Below are 19,524 nucleotides of genomic sequence, written 5' to 3'. Positions count from 1 at the left end.
CAATGGAGGAAGAGGCCAAGAAAATGAAAATGATAATACATTCTCATCTACTTCAAATAGAGGTAGAGGTAGAGGACGAGGACGATATACAGACGTCCAATGTCATCATTGTGGCAAATATGGCCACATAAAAAGAATGTGTAGAAAAAGAATTACCGAAGAGGAAAATAAAGATGTGAACTATGCTCAAGAAAATGATCAAAAAAAGGATGATGGTTCTCTCTTTCTTGTTTGTAATGTACAAGAAGATGTTATTAATGATATTTGGTACGTTGATAGTGGTTGTAGTAACCATATGACAGGGAACAAATGTGTTTTTGTCACTTTGGATGAATCTATCCAAAGTGAGGTTCGCATTGGCGATAACAACAAGTTACCGGTCAAAGGGAGTGGTGACATTCTTGTTAAAACAAAGAAATGTGTCAAATGCATTACTAATGTCTTCTATGTTCCAGATCTTAAGCAAAATCTTTTGAGTGTTGGACAGCTTCTTTCTAAGGGCCATGATGTTCTCTTCAAAGAAGACTCATGCGAAATCAAGGACAAAAATAATATTCTTATAGCCAAAGTGAAGATGACACCAAACAAGATGTTTCCCTTGAAGATACAAAGTGAAGCTCTTCCATGCTTCAACACCATCATAAAGGATGAGTCATGGCTTTGGCATCTCCGGTATGGTCATTTGAGTTTTAGCTCTCTTTCTCACATGTGCAAGAAACATATGGTACGAGGCATGCCAAATATTCATCAACATGATCAAGTGTGTGAAGGGTGTGCTCTTGGAAAACATCACCGAGAATCTTTTTCAAGTGGAAAAGCTTGGAGAGCATCCAAACCTCTTGAGCTTGTTCATACCGATCTATGTGGCCCTATGCACACAACATCTATTGGAGGTAATCGTTATTTCCTTACCTTCATTGATGATTATAGTAGAAAGACATGGATTTATTTTCTTAAAGAAAAGAGAGATGTATTGAACAAGTTTAAAGAATTCAAGGCCTTAGTCGAAAAGCAAAGTGGATATATCTTAAAAACTTTGCGTTCCGACCAAGGAGGTGAATATAATTCACAAGATTTTATCTCTTTTTTCAAAGAGCATGGCATAAAACATCAAGTTACTACTCGCTATACACCACAACAAAATGGAGTGGCAGAAAGGAAGAATCGAACTATTATGGAACTTGCTAGAAGCATGTTAAAGGCAAAAGGGATGCCTAATACATTTTGGGCCGAAGCCGTTGCATGTGCAATCTATCTTTTGAATCGTGCAACTTCTAAAAGTGTGCATGACATGACACCTCAAGAAGCTTGGAGTGGACACAAGCCTTGTGTTGCTCACTTGAGGGTTTTTGGAAGTATTGCCTATGTGCATGTGCCTGATGAAAAAAGGAAGAAATTGGATGACAAATCTGAAAAATGTATTCTTATAGGCTATAGTGAAATGTCCAAAGCCTATAAACTTTTTAATCCCATTACCAAGAAGGTTATTGTAAGTAGAGATGTGAAATTTAATGAAGGAGAATCTTGGGGGTGGGATGGGAAAGAGAAAAGAAAATATTCTATTCTTGCAGGTGAAGAAGAAAGTCAAGATGGTGATCTTGGAGAAGAAGAAAGGACTCCGCCTACTTCCCCGTCTTCTTCTTCCACGTCATCTTCAACGTCTTCATCATTGGAGTCTCTACCAAGGAAGACAAGGAGCATTAGAGATATCTATGAAGCTGCAAGAGAAGTATCATATGATGATATGAGCAACTTTGCACTATTTATTGATGCAGATCCTATCACTTTTGAGGAGGCTTCAGAACAACAAAAATGGAGGCATGCTATGGATCAAGAAATTGATTCAATTATAAAAAATGATACTTGGGATCTTGTAGATCTTCCTACTAGGCACAAACCAATTGGTGTTAAATGGATCTACAAGACCAAGTTAAATGAAAAAGGTGAAGTTGAGAAGCACAAGGCTCGATTGGTAGCAAAAGGCTACAATCAAAAGTATGGCGTTGACTACGACGAAGTTTTTGCCCCTGTTGTTTGACTTGAGACTATTCACATAGTCTTGGCTTTGGCGGCTCAAAATAAATGGAAGGTGCATCAAATGGATGTCAAATCAGCATTCCTGAATGGTGTTCTTGAAGAGGAGGTCTATATTGATCAACCTCCAGGTTATGTGAAGAAAGGTGAAGAGCATAAAGTATGCAAGTTGAAGAAAGCCTTGTATGGCTTAAAGCAAGCACCAAGGGCATGGTATAGTCGCATAGATGGATATTTCTTGAAAAATGGATTCAAGAGGTGTCCATTTGAGCATACTCTTTACATCAAAGAAGGTACACATGGTGAGTTTTTAATTACATGCATTTATGTTGATGATTTGATCTTCACTGGCAATAGTCCAAATTATTGTGAAGCTTTCAAGAAAAGCATGATGCATGAATTTGAGATGACAGACATGGGACTTCTACATTTCTTTCTTGGCATTGAAGTTAAACAAAGTAGAGACAAAATTTCCATCTCACAAAAGAAGTATGCAGCGGATCTCTTGAAGAGATTCCGAATGGAAGGCGCTTCACCTATAAGCACACCAATGGAGGTTGGCTTAAAATTAAGCAAGCAAGGTGATGATAAATCTATAGATGCTACTCTTTATAGAAGTCTTGTTAGTAGTCTCATGTATTTAACAGGTACAAGACCAGATATTTTGTACTATGTTAGTCTTTTAAGCAGATTCATGGAAACACCAAGAAGATGTCATTGGAATGCTGGCAAAAGAATTTTGAGATATATTAGTGGTACCTTGGATGAAGGTATTACTTATAAAAGTACTAACAGTTCATGTTTAGTTGGTTATTGTGATAGTGATTGGGGTGGAAGCGTCGACGATAGCAAGAGTACTTCCGGCTATGTTTTCAATGTCGGCTCCGGTGCAATCTCATGGTCTTCAAAGAAGCAAGATGTCGTTGCTCTTTCTACTGCAGAAGCAGAGTATATTGCCTTGTCGTTGGCAAGTTGTCAAGCATTATGGCTGAGGTGGATTTTGGAAGAACTCAAGCATCCACAAGGAAAAGGCACAAACTTATTTTGTGATAACAAATCAGCAATTGCACTCACAAAGAACCCTGTCTTCCATAGTAGAAGCAAGCATATTTGAGTCAGGTATCATTTCATTCGAGATTTGGTCAAAGATGGTGAGATCGAGGTCAAGTATTGCAAGACTCAAGATCAATTAGCAGACATATTCACCAAAGCTCTCAAGATGGATACCTTCACCAAATTGAAGAAGAAACTCGGTGTGGAAATGGTCTAGCTTAAGAGGAAAATGTTAGAATATTAAGCTAGCCCATTTGACTAGTCAATTAGATTAATTGGCTAGTATAGAATTCAAGAAAAATGCTTTGGTTTTGATGTGACTCTTAGTGTTTGTATACCTTTAAATGATAGTAATCTTTGGATTCCCTAGATGATGGAAATCAAAGAGTTATATATGATAACTAAGAGTCATATAGTATATCTAAGAGTCATGTAAACCACTATATATATGTGGTCTTATCTTGTGCAAGGATATGAAAAAAAGTTTAAAATTTTTTATCTACTTCATCTTGTGTTAAGAGAACAATCTTCTTCTCTTAAGTTTACCATCACCTTCTCCTAACAAGGGAGAGCTCGCAGAGTCCTCGAAAACATCTCAAATCTATAGGAGCAGTGAACTCGCAACGGCTTAGATACAAATGAGTCAAGGAATTGCACTGGAACAGACAATTTGGTAGCTCGAATGGCCATCTTTCATCAATATATATACCGTTGTGTGTTATACCTTGTGACAAGTCTAAGTCAAGCACCTTAACTCCTTTGCTTACTGCAAAACTGATCCAGCTCTCTATGTCTGGCATGAAGAGATCAAAGGGAGAGAAGAGAATGCGGAACTTCTAGAGGTTTCCATCGCCATGCAGTCGCAGATACCGGTTGACGGTCGTTGCAAATTGTTCCGGAGATTGGCTGCAAGAGAATTCCTCACCAAAATCTAGTACGGTGGCAAAGATGATGCAGTGCTCATACAAAGATCTCCATCTCCTCGAGAGAGCGCTGGTTCTTATGGCTGACTTGAGAGGCACCATAGAAAGGATGGATTGAAGGATGTCATCAGGGAGGCTGCTGATTCTGTCTTCAGCTCTCCCAATGTTTTGCCTCTTCAATCCTGGGCTGGTGGCCATGGTGTTCATACATACCATTGGATGGCTTCTCAATATGTACTTGTCCTCTTTGAGAACTTTTGTCAAACAGTTGTTGGCAGGCCATTCTTCCTTTGGAAGATTCAATATTGAAAGAGAAGAGGAGCGGATGCCACAAAATCGATGCTAAATCCTGCCACTCTTCTTTTGAAAGATTCAATATTAAAAGAGAAAAGGAAGGCGGGTGACATAATTGATGTTCAGAAAATTTACATATAATATCCTATATTATAATAAAATTATGGTTTACACTATATATTTTTATTATTTATAAATTATATAATTTAATAAATATGTATAAAATTTTTTTTACCGTGTTAGCATTTGAGTTAAGTTAAATATACTAAGAAAATTATAAAAATACCTTCAACTAAGTCATACTAAAGATATTTTAGTTATTTTAAAAATAAAAAAATATCTATACTTAACGGAATATTCTCACGGTATTAGTTCAAATCTAATCCAGAATATTAACATAATTTATAAATAATAAAATTATAAAATATAAATTATAATTTTATTAAAAAATAGGATATTATATGCAAATTTGTAATCTATGCAATATGAATTAGTTTGCAAGAAAAGAATGCAAAGGTCAGGGTTATCGTGGTTGGAAAGAAAAATTTGATAAAAAATTCTTGTAGTGGTACGCACGCATACGTTGGATGGTACACAAAACAAATATCGGGTGCAAAATAATAAAATTGGAGTGATGGCCATTCTATTCAATTGATTTAATTTTCTGGCAACAGATAAAGGTCAAAGTTGTTGTTGGGTTTGTAGTATTGAACTCACATAATCATCAAACCATGTACTTATTTGGATGGGCTCAATAGACTTATGGAGCCAGTTACTCGTTTGAGTTAAGTGAGAAGCTATGTATAAGAGAGCTTGTGTTATCCTAATATGAGAGAGTTGATAGATAAGAGCTAATAGCAGGAAGACTGTTTTAGAAAACCATTCATTTTATTCTCAATGTTTACAGGAAGACTGTTCTTCTAACTGAATTAAGCAGCAATATTTACTTCAAATTGTTGTCTGATATTTAAGTGCAGTAAGAATTTTATTGCGAGATAATAAGAATTTATGCTTTACTCTTTTAAATCATAATCCGAAGAGAAAGTGTTTTTTGATTAGTTTTTTCTTGCACATAGCTAATTTCAAGTCTAATTATATGATTAAGCTTGAAGTAAGGTCTGGTTCAAGATATAGAAACTAATATAATAATATTAAATTATTATTTCTGAGTCTTATTCAGTTTGATTTGAAATTAATTTTGAGCTTATTCTAAAGATCAATCTTAAATCTGCTCGTTTTCGACCAGAGCTTGATTGAGCCCGAACTTGATAGATATACCTGAGGACGAAAAGAGACTCCTGTTCATATTTCACACTTCAGCCAATGACTTCTCACCATATGTGCGTGATGACTGATGACTTTGCACGGCAAAGGAGGAAATAAAGGACGTCCACTTCATTAAAACCCAAGACCAAGATTTCGTTTGTCTTGGTTAAGAAAAACAATTAAGATATTTCACTTCATTTTTGGACCAATAAAATAAAGATAGATGGAAAACTTAGTTCCCTTTCTGAAGTTTGATTCGATAATGCAAATTTTGGAGAATATTTCTTCCCAGGTAAATTTAACTTACACTTGATTTGTTCTTCCGTCTATGATATGCTTCTTTTTGGATATCGACCTTTTGGTTCCTTTCTTCCTCGGAAAATTATCCCCCACCCCAAACCCGACAATATTTTAAGTCAACAATCCTAACGAAAAATCTGAGACACCACAACATCTTGCATTCCCCTCCTCTGCATCACGACATAGTTCCACCACCACCACCTTGAATCATAGCAGACATAGTAATAGGTCGAGAATCAAACAATACTTTATTCCACCACATCCATGAGTTCCCTGACCTCCATACTGATACCCTGCTTATTCCTCGGTCCTTTTTTCGCCGCTGACGAACCCCTCTGCCACACTTGCAGCACGAGAAGAAACTACACAGTCAACAGCGACTATTTACCCAACCTCGAGCACCTCCTCGACACCCTCACCCAAAATGCCTCCCTCAACGGCGGCTTCTCCACCGCGACCGTCGGTCGCAACCCCGACCAAGTATCGGGCCTCGTCCTTTGCCGCAGGGACATCAGTGCCCCTGCGTGTAGTTCATGCCTCCGCAATGCCTCCGATGATATTCTCGAGCTATGCCCGGGAAACAAAGACGCCGTCATCTGGTACGAATACTGCCTCCTCTGTTATTCTGACAACAACTTCCTCTCCTCCAGCAACAACACGCACGAGGTGGTCATGTATGTTCAGCAGAACATCACGAACCACAATCTGTTCGACAAGCAGGTGGATAAGCTCATGAACGCCGTGGCTGACTGGGCGGCATATAACACCAGTAGATTATTCGCCACCGGGCAGGTGGATTCTACAGACGACATTTCGAACATATATGCGTTGGCACAGTGCACTCCTGACCTGTCAAGGAGGCAGTGCAGACAGTGCTTGCAGGAGCTCATGAAAGACAAGCCAACGTGGCTTGATGGAAAGCCAGAAGGGTGGATTCTAGGAGTCCGGTGCATCACCATGTACAAGACGTATTCCTTCTACAACGGAGCGCCGATGATACAACTTCCTCCGGCTGCTCCGGCTCCAGTGATGCCTCCTTTAGTTATTCCATCTGCAAAACAAGGTAAGTGAAAACAATCCAGTTACTTGGTAAAAATGGAGGCAATTGTGATAGTAACTATGAGTTCAGCATTATCTCAGGAAACCCAGTGCAGAAAAAGAAGAAAATATTGATTTGGCTCCAAACAACAAAATATTAAATGATTCAATTGAAATCAACTTAATTATCATCAATTGTAATCAAATTCTATTTACCTTGATTAGATTCCGAAAAGGTGAAGCGATCTGTTTGTGCACGTAGGGAATCACTAGAATTTAAGGTAATTGTATTCCAACAGTAGATCGATTTTACCTTGCAAAAAACAAATGGCTTGAAACATCAGCCAATATGATGGGCAATCAACCAAATCTTTATAGCTCAACTTGCACTTCAAAGAATGAGAATGCCACAAGACACGAAATGGTGGGAGCACTCGATGCTGTATTCCGCCGAAGTATTGTAGTTCCACTGACCAGCCAATGTAATAATAGCTCTTCCGACTCTTTGATAGACCAACCTCCACTAAATTGATAAATGTTTGATTAAATATGTTACCAAGGAAAGTATAAATAAGTAGCAACCTCCACATGATACTTAGACTGCGGGCCTCCGGGAATGAAGAAATTTCATAGATTGCCCGTTGATTACAGTCTTCTGAGAGGAGTCTTGTTTCACTGCTAATCCAGTTATGCATCATACGTCACTGCAAGTCTGTGAGATAAAACTAGGATTCAATAAATTAAGAATCAATAACTTCAATTTCAGATCAGAGTCGCACACATTGCAAAAAATGACAGTATATGTTTTAAGTACGTGTCACGTATTCTTCTATCATATATCTGTTATCTATTATTTGTCAGATGGATTACAAATCACATTGCTGAAATCAAAATGCAGGAAAAAAGAAGGTAACCAGCACAGTTCTTCTAATTGTTGTACTCATAGCGACAGCATTAGTTCTCTCAGTTATCTGCATCTACTTACGGAGGAGATCAAAAAGGAAGGAAGTACTACTATGTAAGTAACTATTTGAATGGAATGATACCAACCAAAGTTCACTTATGGTCTTATTATTTCTGTGACATAGATTATTTGGTGGCAGTAATCATATTTGTGCTGTTTCACTAGATGACACTGAAAGAGGGATCACAGATATTGAGTCACTGCTTCTTCGTCTGTCAACACTACGAGCTGCAACAGCTAATTTTTCTGAAATCAACAAACTTGGACAAGGAGGCTTTGGTACAGTTTATAAGGTATCATGATATCCATTTCAATGGCATGCCCTTTTGTTAGTTTGATTTTTGAAGTTGCACTGCAAAGTCAGATAACTCTACAGTATCTCTCTCCACTCTTTTTGACACAGACTAATTATAGATGCATATGAAACTTCTGATGCTTCCATCCTTTCTTTAAAACTTCTGAAATTGCACAGGGTATCCTACCTGATGGACAGGAGATAGCAGTGAAGAGACTATCAAGAGATTCAGGGCAAGGAATAGGAGAGCTGAAAAATGAGCTTGTTTTGGTTGCCAAACTCCAGCACAAGAATCTTGTAAGGCTTTTAGGTGCTTGCTTGGAGGAGAAATTGCTTGTCTACGAATATGTGCCAAACGGAAGCCTAGACACAATTCTTTTTGGTACTACTTCACAACAACATCACATTTACTCTTCTAGAAACTAAGAGTTTTGTAGTCAGAAATCATCACTCTGGTAGCACTTCCTTCTCTGTTTTCATCTAGCCACATTTAACTTCATACTGAATCTAGAACAAGCTATTTTTCTGGTGTCAGAGATCTGTATCTAATTCTGCTTAAAGTTATCATAGTACGTGTTACTGAAGTAATTTTGTAAATTTGATGACATAGATCGTGAGAAATCCAAACAGCTTGACTGGGGGACAAGGTTCAGGATCATTGTTGGCATTGCTCGAGGCCTACTATATCTACATGAAGATTCTCAGCTGAGAATAATACACAGGGATTTAAAGGCAAGTAACATTTTATTAGACGCAGACATGAACCCAAAGATTTCAGATTTTGGTTTAGCTAGGCTCTTTGGGGAGGACCAATTTCAAGGCATCACAACACGAGTTGCTGGGACATTGTAAGTACAAAGTGCCCCTCTTCGACACCGTATTAATCTTTATAGTAGGTTTCTAGGCATATCATATAGTTTACTGTCATCTTTGCAGTGGATATATGGCACCAGAGTATTCCACACTTGGACACTTCTCGATCAAGTCAGATGTATTCAGCTTCGGTGTGCTAATTCTAGAGGTTGTTACAGGAAGAAAAAACGGTGGTTATTTTGAATATCAGCAGGATGAAGATCTCTTATCCTATGTGAGTAGTGCAGTGAGAAATAATTTCAAATTTAACCATCCTAATGAAGATTATAAAGAATAGAGTTTAGATAACTAATTGCTATCATTGCAGGTATGGGGCCATTGGACCAATGGAACAATGGAAGAGATAACAGACCCATCCTTAGGCATGAATTGTCCAAGAAGTGAGGTGTTGACGTGCATCCATATTGGATTACTGTGTGTCCAGAAAAATCCAGCAGATAGACCCAGCATGTCGACGGTTGTTTTGATGCTTAGCAGTGATAATTTATCCATCAAAGCTCCTTCTATGCCTGCATTTTGCATTGAAAAATGCAGCCAATCCTCAAGCAATTCTATCCCACTGTCACTGAATGAGCTGTCAATTACAGAAGTTGCACCTAGGTAGAAGTTGGAAAGTAATAGAATGTGCTTTTTGGTGCCTAGCAAGACATGTCTTTCTTTAGAACACTAAGGACATTGTGCTGATGGAATAAAGTATTTAGCATTTTTAGCTCCTATGCTCTAGCATTTTCTTTTGTGCTCGGTAGCAATAAGTAACTACTGTACTAATCTTTATACAATGCTGTTAATTACAGCAATAAGTAACCAAATTTCAACTTTGGATATCACTGTTTTTATGTTAAAAAAAAGACTTTACTGATGCGTTTCCTTATGACTTGTTGCCTTGTCGGGTTAAATCTGCAAAATATAATACTTTTTAAGCAAAACTCGGGAAGGCGATACTAAATAGGAAAAATACAATTTCTTCTGTAATACACTTAAAATATAGGCCGAGCAAATATGCGCATCAACCAATGCAGAAATGTTGTTGAAATGATATGGTGCAGAAAGCCTTCTATACAGGATAAGAGATTGGAGGTTAGGAGTTGATATCTCCAATTCAGTGCCTGGCAAAGCAACTTATAATTGTTATGCTTTGAAGCCCGATGTCAGGACCCGAGATCTTGGTATCGACGATAAGTGCACAATTCCTCAGGATCAAGCCTTCGAGTATCAGACTATCGAGCAAAATTATTTGGAGCATTTCATTTGTAATCTTTATGTAACTTAGAGAGAACTCACAGAGTCCATGAAAACATCTCTAGTCTAGAGCAGAAGTGAAACTCGCAACGGCTTAGATACAAATGAGCACTGTAACAGACAATTTGGTAGCTTGAATGACCATCTTTCAGCAATATGTATACCGTTGTGTGCTGTACCTTGTGACGAGTCTAAATCAAGCACCTTAACTAACTCCTTTGCTTACTACGAAACTGATCCAGCTCTCTATATCAGGCATGAAGAGACCAAAGGGAGAGAAGATCGAGAATGCGGAACTTTTGGAGCTTTCCATCGCCATGTAATCGCAGTTATCGGTTGACGGTTGTCGCAAATTGTTTCGAGGAGATTGGCTGCAAGAGAATTCCACACCAAGATCTAGTATGCTGGCAAAGATGATGCAGTGCTGATACAAAGATCTCAATCTCCTTGAGAGAGAGCTGGTTAATTGTTCTAGGAGGTTGCTGATTCTGTCTTCAGCTCTCCCCATGTAAATTTTGCCTCTTCAATCCTGGGCTCGTCGCCATAGTGTTCATACATACTATTGAATGGCTTCTCTCTCTCTCTCTCTCTCTCTCTCTCTCTCTCTCTCTCTATATATATATATATATATATATATATATATATATTTGTGCCCCGTGAGAACTTGTGTCAAACAGTTGTTCGTTGGCCATTCTTCCGTTGGAAGATTAAATATTCAAAGGGAAAAGGAAGGAGGGTGACATAATTGATGCTAATGCCTATGTAATTCGAATTGCTCTGCAAGAAAAGAATGCCAAGGTCAAGATATCTTCTTTGGAAATAAAATTTGATATAATTCTGGTACTGGTGTGCCCGTATGAGTCTGATGGTACCAAGTCAATGGTATTTTCGAATTGTAGAAAAAATGATCAAACTCCCACAGTAATATATTTTGTTGGAGTAATAAAATGTTCTGAGTCATAGGTAAGATAATAAAAAATACTGTATGTCGTACTCTTGAAGTAGTTAAACCATAAATCGCTACCGAGGGTACTAGTCGAGGAAAGATGTATTTGATTAAGTTTTCCTTGCTATGGCCTACGAGTTGAGTGTTGACCAGGGAACGCCTTTCTTTGGCTTGGTTTGCCTTCAATCCCAGCTTCGAATTGTCTAGACGTCTATTTGCCATGCTCAATTGCTCATAGCTCACCACAAGTGGAACACTCAGGCGTTATGACTTACTGACAACTAAACAGGAAATAGAGGACATCGAGCCAACAGTCAAGACCAGGATTTAATTTCTCCCCAGAAATCATTGGTTTCTCAGATATCCTCTAAATTGATTCCTGATCTTACCTCTAAATTTGTGAGATTGAGAAGAAAAAAAAGTTCACATATTGAACCAACAAAACTAAGATACAAGCAGAGTACATGGAAAACTTCATTCCCTTTCATCCGTTGTATGATATGCTTCTTTTTCTATCAAACAATTGATATCGTCCCTGTGGTTTCAGCTTGGAAAATTATCCCCCCAAACGGAATTAAGTCAACAATCTTATACGGCACCACACCTTGTAGACCAGTCCTCTGCATCACGACATAGTTCTAACACCGCCACCTTGAATCGTAGGATATGGTAATAGGTCCAAAGATCAAACATCTTATGCCACCATATCCATGATGTCCCTGATCTCCATAGTGTTATCATGCCTCTTGTTCCTCCACCTTCACCACGCCTCCAGCGATCTCCTCGGCCAACACTGTGGCACGAGACAAAACTACACAGCCAGTAGCACCTATTTATCCAACCTCAATCACCTCCTCGCCTCCCTCACCTCCAACACCTCCCTCGACAGCGGCTTCTCCGCTGCGACTGTTGGTCACGCCGCCGACCAAGTATCGGGCCATGTCCTTTGTCGTGGGGACATCAACACCACTGCGTGCAGCTCATGCGTCAGCAGCGCACCCCAGGATATCCTCCGGCTTTGCCCAGGAAGCAAGAATGCCACCATCTGGTACGACAACTGCCTCCTTTGCTACTCCAATCGCAACTTCTGCTCCTCCAGCAACAACTCGAACCAGCTGATCATGCATGTCCAGCAGAACATCACGGACCACAGTCGGTTCGACAAGCTGGTGGATAAGCTCATGAACGCCGTGGCTGATTGGGCAGCATATAACACCAGTAGGATGTTCGCCACTGGGAAGGTGAAATCTACAGACGATACTCTGACCATATATGCATTGGTGCAGTGCACTTATGACCTGTCAAGGAGGCAGTGCAGGCAGTGCTTGCAGAAGCTCATAGGAGATATGCCAACATGGCTTGATGGGAAGCAAGGTGGGCGGATCCTCGGAGTCCAGTGCATCATCATGTATAAGGTGTTTTCCTTCTACAATGGGGTGCCAATGGTACAACTTCCTTCTCCAGGTGCTCCAGCTCCAGTGATGCCTCCTTTAGTTATTCCAGCTGCAAAACAAGGTAAGTTACTGGGTGTAAAGGCATCTGTGTTAATAACTATGAGTTCAGCACTGTCTCAAGTAATCCAGTAGCTTAAAAGAACAAAATATTGACTCGGTTCAAAACAACAAATATTATCTGTTTCAATTGAAGTCAACTTAATTGTCATTAATTTTAATCAAATTCAATTTACCTTGACTAGATTCAAAACAGTGCAGTTAGCCTGGTGAAGCCATCCATTGGTGTACATAAGGAATCACTAGAATGTAAGGTAATTTACTGTGTCCCAAGAGTAGATCAATTTTACCTTGACAAAACAGAGGCAAAAAACAACAGCCAATATGATGCGCAATCACCCAAAATATCATGGGTCAACATGCACTTCAAAGAATGAGAATGCCACAAGACACAAAATGGTGGGAACACCTGATGCTGTATTCCACCTAAGTAATATAGTTCCACCAACCAGCCAACGCAATAATAGTTCTCACGACTCTTTGATAGACAAACACCGCTAAATTGATAAATGTTTAATTAAATATGTAACCAAGGAATGTATAACAAATTAGCAACCTTCACATGATACCTTACTTAGACTGCTGACCTCAGGGAATGAAGAAATTTTATATATTGCTCTTTGATTACTGTCTTCTGAGAGGAGCCTTGTGTCACACCTAATCATTTATGCATCAAATGTCACTGCAAGTCTGAGATAAACAAGGATGCAATAAATTAAGGCATCAACAGCTTCGATTTCCAGATAAGAGTTGCACACATTACAAAAAATGAAATGGCAGTATATGTTTAGGTGTCGCATATTCTTCTTCTATCATATATCTGTTATCTTCAGACATATTACTTAATTATAAATGCAGGAAAAAAGAAGGTAACAAGCACAGTTCTGATTGTTATACCCATAGCGACAGCATTAGTTCTCTCAATCTGCATCTACTTATGGAGGAGATCAAAAAGGAAGGAAGTACTACTATGTAAGTAACTATTTGAATGGAATGATACCAACCAAAGTTCACTTATGGTCTTATTATTTCTGTGACATAGATTATTTGGTGGCAGTAATCATATTTGTGCTGTTTCACTAGATGACACTGAAAGAGGGATCACAGATATTGAGTCACTGCTTCTTCGTCTGTCAACACTACGAGCTGCAACAGCTAATTTTTCTGAAATCAACAAACTTGGACAAGGAGGCTTTGGTACAGTTTATAAGGTATCATGATATCCATTTCAATGACATGCCCATTTGTTAGTTTGATTTTTGAAGTTGCACTGCAAAGTCAGATAACTCTACATTATCTCTCTCCACTCTTTTTGACACAGACTAATTATACATGCATATGAAACTTCTGATGCTTCCATCCTTTCTTTAACCTTCTGAAATTGCACAGGGTATCCTACCTGATGGACAGGAGATAGCAGTGAAGAGACTATCAAGAGATTCAGGGCAAGGAATAGGAGAGCTAAAAAATGAGCTTGTTTTGGTTGCCAAACTCCAGCACAAGAATCTTGTAAGGCTTTTAGGTGCTTGCTTGGAGGAGAAATTGCTTGTCTACGAATATGTGCCAAACAGAAGCCTAGACACAATTCTTTTTGGTACTACTTCACAACAACATCACACTTACTCTTCTAGAGACTAAGAGTTTTGTAGTCAGAAATCATCACTCTCTGCTTTCATCTAGCCACATTTAACTTCATACTGAATCTAGAACAAGCTATTTTTCTAGTGTCAGAGATCTGTATATAATTCTGCTTAAAGTTACTATAGTGCGTGTTACTGAAGTAATTTTGTAAATTTGATGACATAGATCCTGAGAAATCCAAACAGCTTGACTGGGGGACAAGGTTCAGGATCGTTGTTGGCATTGCTCGAGGCCTACTATATCTACATGAAGATTCTCAGCTAAGAATAATACACAGGGATTTAAAGGCAAGTAACATTTTATTAGATGCTGACATGAACCCAAAGATCTCAGATTTTGGTTTAGCTAGGCTCTTTGGGGGGGACCAAATTCAAGGCATCACAACACGAGTTGCTGGGACATTGTAAGTACAAAGTGCCCCTCTTCGACATCGTATTAATCTTTATAGAAGGTTTCTAGGCATATCATATAGTTTACTCTCATATTTGCAGTGGATATATGGCACCAGAGTATTCCACGCTTGGACACTTCTCGATCAAGTCAGATGTATTCAGCTTCGGTGTGCTAATTCTAGAGGTTGTTACAGGAAGAAAAAACGGTGGTTATTTTGAATATCAGCAGGATGAAGATCTCTTATCCTATGTGAGTAGTGCAGCAAGAAAAAATTTCAAATTTAACCATCCTAATGAAGATTATAAAGAATAGAGTTTAGATAACTAATGCTATCATTGCAGGTATGGGGCCATTGGACCAATGGAACAATGGAAGAGATAACAGACCCATCCTTAGGCATGAATTATCCAAGAAGTGAGGTGTTAACGTGCATCCATATTGGATTATTGTGTGTCCAGAAAAATCCAGCAGATAGACCCAGCATGTCAACGGTTGTTTTGATGCTTAGCAGTGATAATTTATCCATCAAAGCTCCTTCTATGCCTGCATTTTGCATTGAAAAGTGTCGCCAATCCTCAAGCAAGTCTGTCCCACTATCACTGAATGAGCTGTCAGTTACAGAATTTGAACCTAGGTAGAAGTTAAGTAAATAAATATGCTTTATTAACTCATCAACTGCTCTCCCTCACTTCAGGGCTGAGACATTTTGATTGGTCAAAGAAGTATACTTGATTTCACTACTCTAAAAGCTTAAATTATTAAAAAATAGTAGTTTTTATATTTGATATTTAACATTGCACTGATGTAATAAAGAATTTAATATTTATAGCACCTATGTTCTAGCATTTCCTATGTGTAATAAATAACCATATTCTAGAATCAAAATAATACTCAGTTTCGATCTTCGAACAGCAGCAGTCTCAAGTGAACAAATTTATTTAATCAGCATACAACTACAACATTGCAGATTTAAAGTTCAACATGCCGCCAAATTGCTCAGGATAATAAAATTCACAACTTTGTCTGTCAGAGGGAATCGGTAAAATTAAAGCTCGCACCTGGAGCGCCACCGTCTCCTCCGTTCGCACCGGCAACTCCTCAGCCACCGGCTTCGGGGTGCCGGAGGAGGGGCCATCCCCTTCCACAAAGAGAGCAATCCCATTGCTAGAGAGAGATGGAGAATAGGGTCTAGGGTCAGGGTTTTGCAAATTGTAAGTACCATCTATTGATGTGTTTCGTTCGACTGATCGGGCTGAATCTGCCAAAAGTAACTTTTTTACGCAAAAACTCGGAAAAGCAGGACCAAAAATGCAAATAGAAAGTGTAGTACAATGATAATACCAAATAGCAATTTATATTTTATATTTATTTGTTTGATTTGTAATAATGGACTCTGGTCTGCTAGGTAGATATAAATTATGTGAACTTCATTATAACAAAATATATACCAACTATAATGTTGATCTAAAATGTTAGACCATATACATAGAGAAGCTAAGGCACTTCACGTTGGCACAACATCAAACACAAACTTCTTTTCGCAGGACACCAACGAAAGCTAGATTTATTCATAATAAAGCATCCCCAGTGTACCTCTAGGTCATCCGAGGTGACCAAGTGAGCAAGGAGCTACAATTTAAACTTTTGCTACACATAAGCTAAACTAGAAATATAAGAAAAGCAAATTCATTGAGGCAAACAAACATGTGAAATCATTAAAAGGCAATGAGCAATGATCTTAAGCAACTGGAGGGCATGATTCTGCATCTTGAGAGGTATCAACATCTGCCTGTGGCATGAACTGCCACATGGGGAACCCAGGGTAGCCAAGGACAGGCACAGCCAATTTGTGTCCCGTCGCTTGCCCTTGAGCAGAAAAAGTGGCCGGTATGACAGGAGGGTGCGGCACAAAGCTTGGTCGAGCACTTAGGATCTTTATTTGTTGTTCCAGACTCTCTTTCTCTGCCTTCAACCTCTGCTTCTCGTCCCGAAGCTCGCTCTTCTCAGCCTGCGTAACAGGGAGAACACGTATTCAACCTCTCAGGCTTATCATGCATCTGAAAGGAATAATCATAGAAAGATAATACCACAACTTTCTAACTATCACCACTTGGAAGTTGGAACATAAGCAATCCACTTGTTATATCAATTAGAAATCAAAATTTGCTCACTGAACCAAATAATATAATTTCAAATCAAATTAGACATGCAAACAGGAAAATAAAGAGAATGGAATTAAGACCTTCAACTCTTTGATTTTGTCTTGGAGGCTCTCATTTGAATCCTTCAACTTTTGTGATTCATTACGTAATTCAGTCACCATGCGGACAGCATCAACTAAGATAGCTGCTTTGTCCATCTTCAAGGGCTTTGCTGGGTCCAAAATGGATCCCAACTCCAAGAACCTTAATCCAGAGGTCGACAAATCACAATATGAGAAATAACAATAACTATACGAGCTAACTCATAATGGGTAGCAAAAGGGATTTAATGGTAGTGAAAAGGTATTTAATGGCAGTGAATATACCTATCATTCAGCTTATCCCTTCTCATTTTCTCCCTGCAAGCTTTGGAGGTAGGCTGCTTGTTTTCCGATCTAGCACTGCAACTTAGAAATGGTCAACAGTTGAACAAACAAACTAGGCAAGAAAATATCTGTTTTTGTACATATTGATCTTGTAATAAATAGAGTCAAACCGTTTATTGGCGCCAGATTCTTCAGTGCAATCAGAACCCACAAAAGAACCATTGATATCAACACTGATGAGAAAAGGCAAACATGATTCAAAAAGCTGAGAACTCCAAAAGAATTACTGAAAGAAATGAACAACATGCAGAAGATAAAATTTCCTACAAGAAATTATTACTTTAAACTTTTAAATTGCATTGGACATTTTAATCCTGCAACAGAATGCATAATAGAAACTCAATGCCTGATGGAATTGATGCCTAGGCAATTAACTAGTGATTAAAGTTTGTTTTAATGCACCGGATTGACTCTCTCATTGGGAAATGTCCCTCATCATATTCCTATTGAAAAGAGTTAAAGAAGTACTAATATGAACTATGTCGTATTTTTGTTAATCATTAATCATACTTGTCCTATCAAAATCTGTACTTCTTATCTAGAGTAGGAAATCTAAACACAAGGGGATAGAAAGGAGTTAGGAGAGCTAGGCCGCTTCATGTTAAAACACAAATATATGTAAAGGAGTCAACTAACGGGCCTACCTTCTCCAACAAGTTAATGAATAGGTGGATTGTGGAACAGATAGAACGACATTGCTTACATGACATCTGCCCTATAAACACAGCTCCTCGTCTCACAAACATCAATGATCGCTAAGTTAATGAATAAAAGTTTCCATATCTCTAATCTCTATCTGATGCACATAATGTATGAAAATAAAGCACGAATCACTTTATTCATGAACTAATCCATTAAGATAGTTAAATTCTAAGGACCAAAAAAAAAAAAAGGAAATTGGTTCAATTTGTCAACTTGAGTCTAGAAGCGACATAAGGCAAGTGGTAGAAGCATTCCGTAAGATTTACTCCAAACAGGCAGAACGTTTCATAATTATATGAAAAAGAATTGTTTCAAGGTTAATAGAAGTATAATTTCGAGCAAGAAAGCCCTAATCTACTCAATCGCATAAACAAAGAATCTTGAAGCACCAATTTTCAGAGCTGGTCGTACCCGGGAATGGAGGAGACATTGATTCCCTGTGGATTCCAGTAGAGCCCGCTCCCCGACTCCGCGAGTTCGCTAGCAGCAACGGCCGCATCGTCGATCAGGGGGCAATCCAAGACCCAGTCGGAGTTCTCATGCGAGCCCATCTCGGCCCCTCGCCGGAACCCTAGATCGCTGTGGGAGGGGAGGAAGAGGTCAGAGGAAGGAGAGGGGGCGTAAAAGGCTGGTCGGGTATCCAAAGAAATTGTTACAGGAATAAACCGTGCGGGGGGAAGTTACGAACTATCTGGGGAAAGCGGGGCCCACCTCTCAAAGACCCGAGCCGCCAAAAAAAATGTCAGCCAATAGTTATCTGCCACGTTGCCAAATCTCCTACCACTGTAACGTCTGGGGTTGGGTTTCGAGCCCGCTCCGGAATCTAGCGCCGGCCCGAACTTTAAAATTCACCGGCAAATTCACTGCCAAAAAAACGTTGCTTTAATATTCGCGGAATCGAGTGCCATAAATGAGTGTATGTGAGGTGCATGCACGTTCGGCTATGTGCCTTCTAAATCAGGGTTGGAGGCAACAACACCTGGTAACCAAACTTCGTAGTCATCGTTTGGTGTCACCACAATTTTTAAGTTGTAACACCCCCCTCTCCTTCTTTTTCCCTCTATTAATTACTCTCCTCACTCATCCTTTCCAAGCTCATCGCTTATCTCACTCTTTCTCTCTCTCTCGCTTGCTCATCGATCGTCTTTAGGGCAGACGAACCGGGGGAGATCAGACTGGGAACGCGCTTCTTCTTAGGAAGAGAAGGCTCTCAGGTCGGTGTTTCCCTCTTGATCTTGATCTTGTGTTCACATATACATACGACAGCTTTCTTTGCCTTGGTGTTTCTCGGCTTTGGTGTTTCCGTATTGTTCTTGTTAGATCTGGTGTGCTTAGGTACGTTTTGCTTCGTCGTTTCCATGTTCTGATGTTCATGGATACACGTTGTGGTTTTCTTGGCTTTGGTCTATGTTTTATGTCGTAACTGGTAGGAGTGTTTTGTTGCCTTTACCTTTACAACAATGGA

The 19,524-nt window shown here is 39.1% G+C and overlaps 2 protein-coding genes across 3 annotated transcripts; one reads left to right on the top strand and one right to left on the bottom strand.

The window, feature by feature from the left end:
- Positions 1 to 5,900: 5,900 nt before the first annotated feature.
- Positions 5,901 to 15,408, top strand: LOC140759093 (uncharacterized). The gene is made up of 15 exons (XM_073095565.1): positions 5,901 to 6,933; positions 7,770 to 7,926; positions 8,012 to 8,165; positions 8,345 to 8,549; positions 8,778 to 9,015; positions 9,104 to 9,254; positions 9,348 to 9,640; positions 10,103 to 10,206; positions 11,889 to 12,740; positions 13,595 to 13,708; positions 13,820 to 13,947; positions 14,126 to 14,330; positions 14,543 to 14,780; positions 14,869 to 15,019; positions 15,112 to 15,408. The coding sequence occupies exons 1-15, from the start codon at positions 6,135 to 6,137 to the stop codon at positions 15,406 to 15,408; spliced, it is 4,086 nt and encodes a 1,361-aa protein (XP_072951666.1). The 5' UTR covers positions 5,901 to 6,134.
- A 905-nt stretch (positions 15,409 to 16,313) lies between these two features.
- On the bottom strand, positions 16,314 to 18,705 carry LOC140758746 (transcription factor ILR3-like). Of its 2 annotated transcripts, XM_073095018.1 has the most exons (5): positions 18,471 to 18,705; positions 17,468 to 17,530; positions 17,298 to 17,372; positions 17,013 to 17,175; positions 16,314 to 16,778 (listed from the first exon to the last, which is right to left on the bottom strand). In XM_073095018.1, exons 1-5 carry the CDS (start codon positions 18,608 to 18,610, stop codon positions 16,509 to 16,511), a joined length of 711 nt encoding a protein of 236 aa, XP_072951119.1. In that variant the 5' UTR covers positions 18,611 to 18,705; the 3' UTR covers positions 16,314 to 16,508. The 2 variants fall into 2 exon arrangements, with proteins under 2 accessions (XP_072951119.1, XP_072951120.1); XM_073095019.1 differs by lacking the exon at positions 17,468 to 17,530.
- Positions 18,706 to 19,524: the final 819 nt, after the last annotated feature.

Source organism: Typha angustifolia, chromosome 4, assembly GCF_048772165.1.
Source record: "Typha angustifolia cultivar Huaian chromosome 4, ASM4877216v1, whole genome shotgun sequence".
Taxonomy (NCBI): Eukaryota; Viridiplantae; Streptophyta; class Magnoliopsida; order Poales; family Typhaceae; genus Typha; species Typha angustifolia.
This window is presented reverse-complemented; position numbering and strand designations above follow the sequence as displayed.

Bases quoted from the DNA above. Each gene is read 5' to 3' on its own strand.
- LOC140759093 (XM_073095565.1), top strand. From the start codon at position 6,135: ATGAGTTCCCTGACCTCCATACTGATACCCTGCTTATTCCTCGGTCCT. The intron at 8,166-8,344 runs GTATCATGATAT...GAAATTGCACAG, and splicing joins GCTTTGGTACAGTTTATAAG to GGTATCCTACCTGATGGACA. The intron at 14,781-14,868 runs GTAAGTACAAAG...TCATATTTGCAG, and splicing joins ACACGAGTTGCTGGGACATT to TGGATATATGGCACCAGAGT.
- LOC140758746 (XM_073095018.1), bottom strand. From the start codon at position 18,610: ATGGGCTCGCATGAGAACTCCGACTGGGTCTTGGATTGCCCCCTGATC. The intron at 17,531-18,470 runs GTACGACCAGCT...TTTTCTCATCAG, and splicing joins AATGTCTCCTCCATTCCCGG to TGTTGATATCAATGGTTCTT. The intron at 17,373-17,467 runs GTTTGACTCTAT...TCTAAGTTGCAG, and splicing joins GAATCTGGCGCCAATAAACG to TGCTAGATCGGAAAACAAGC.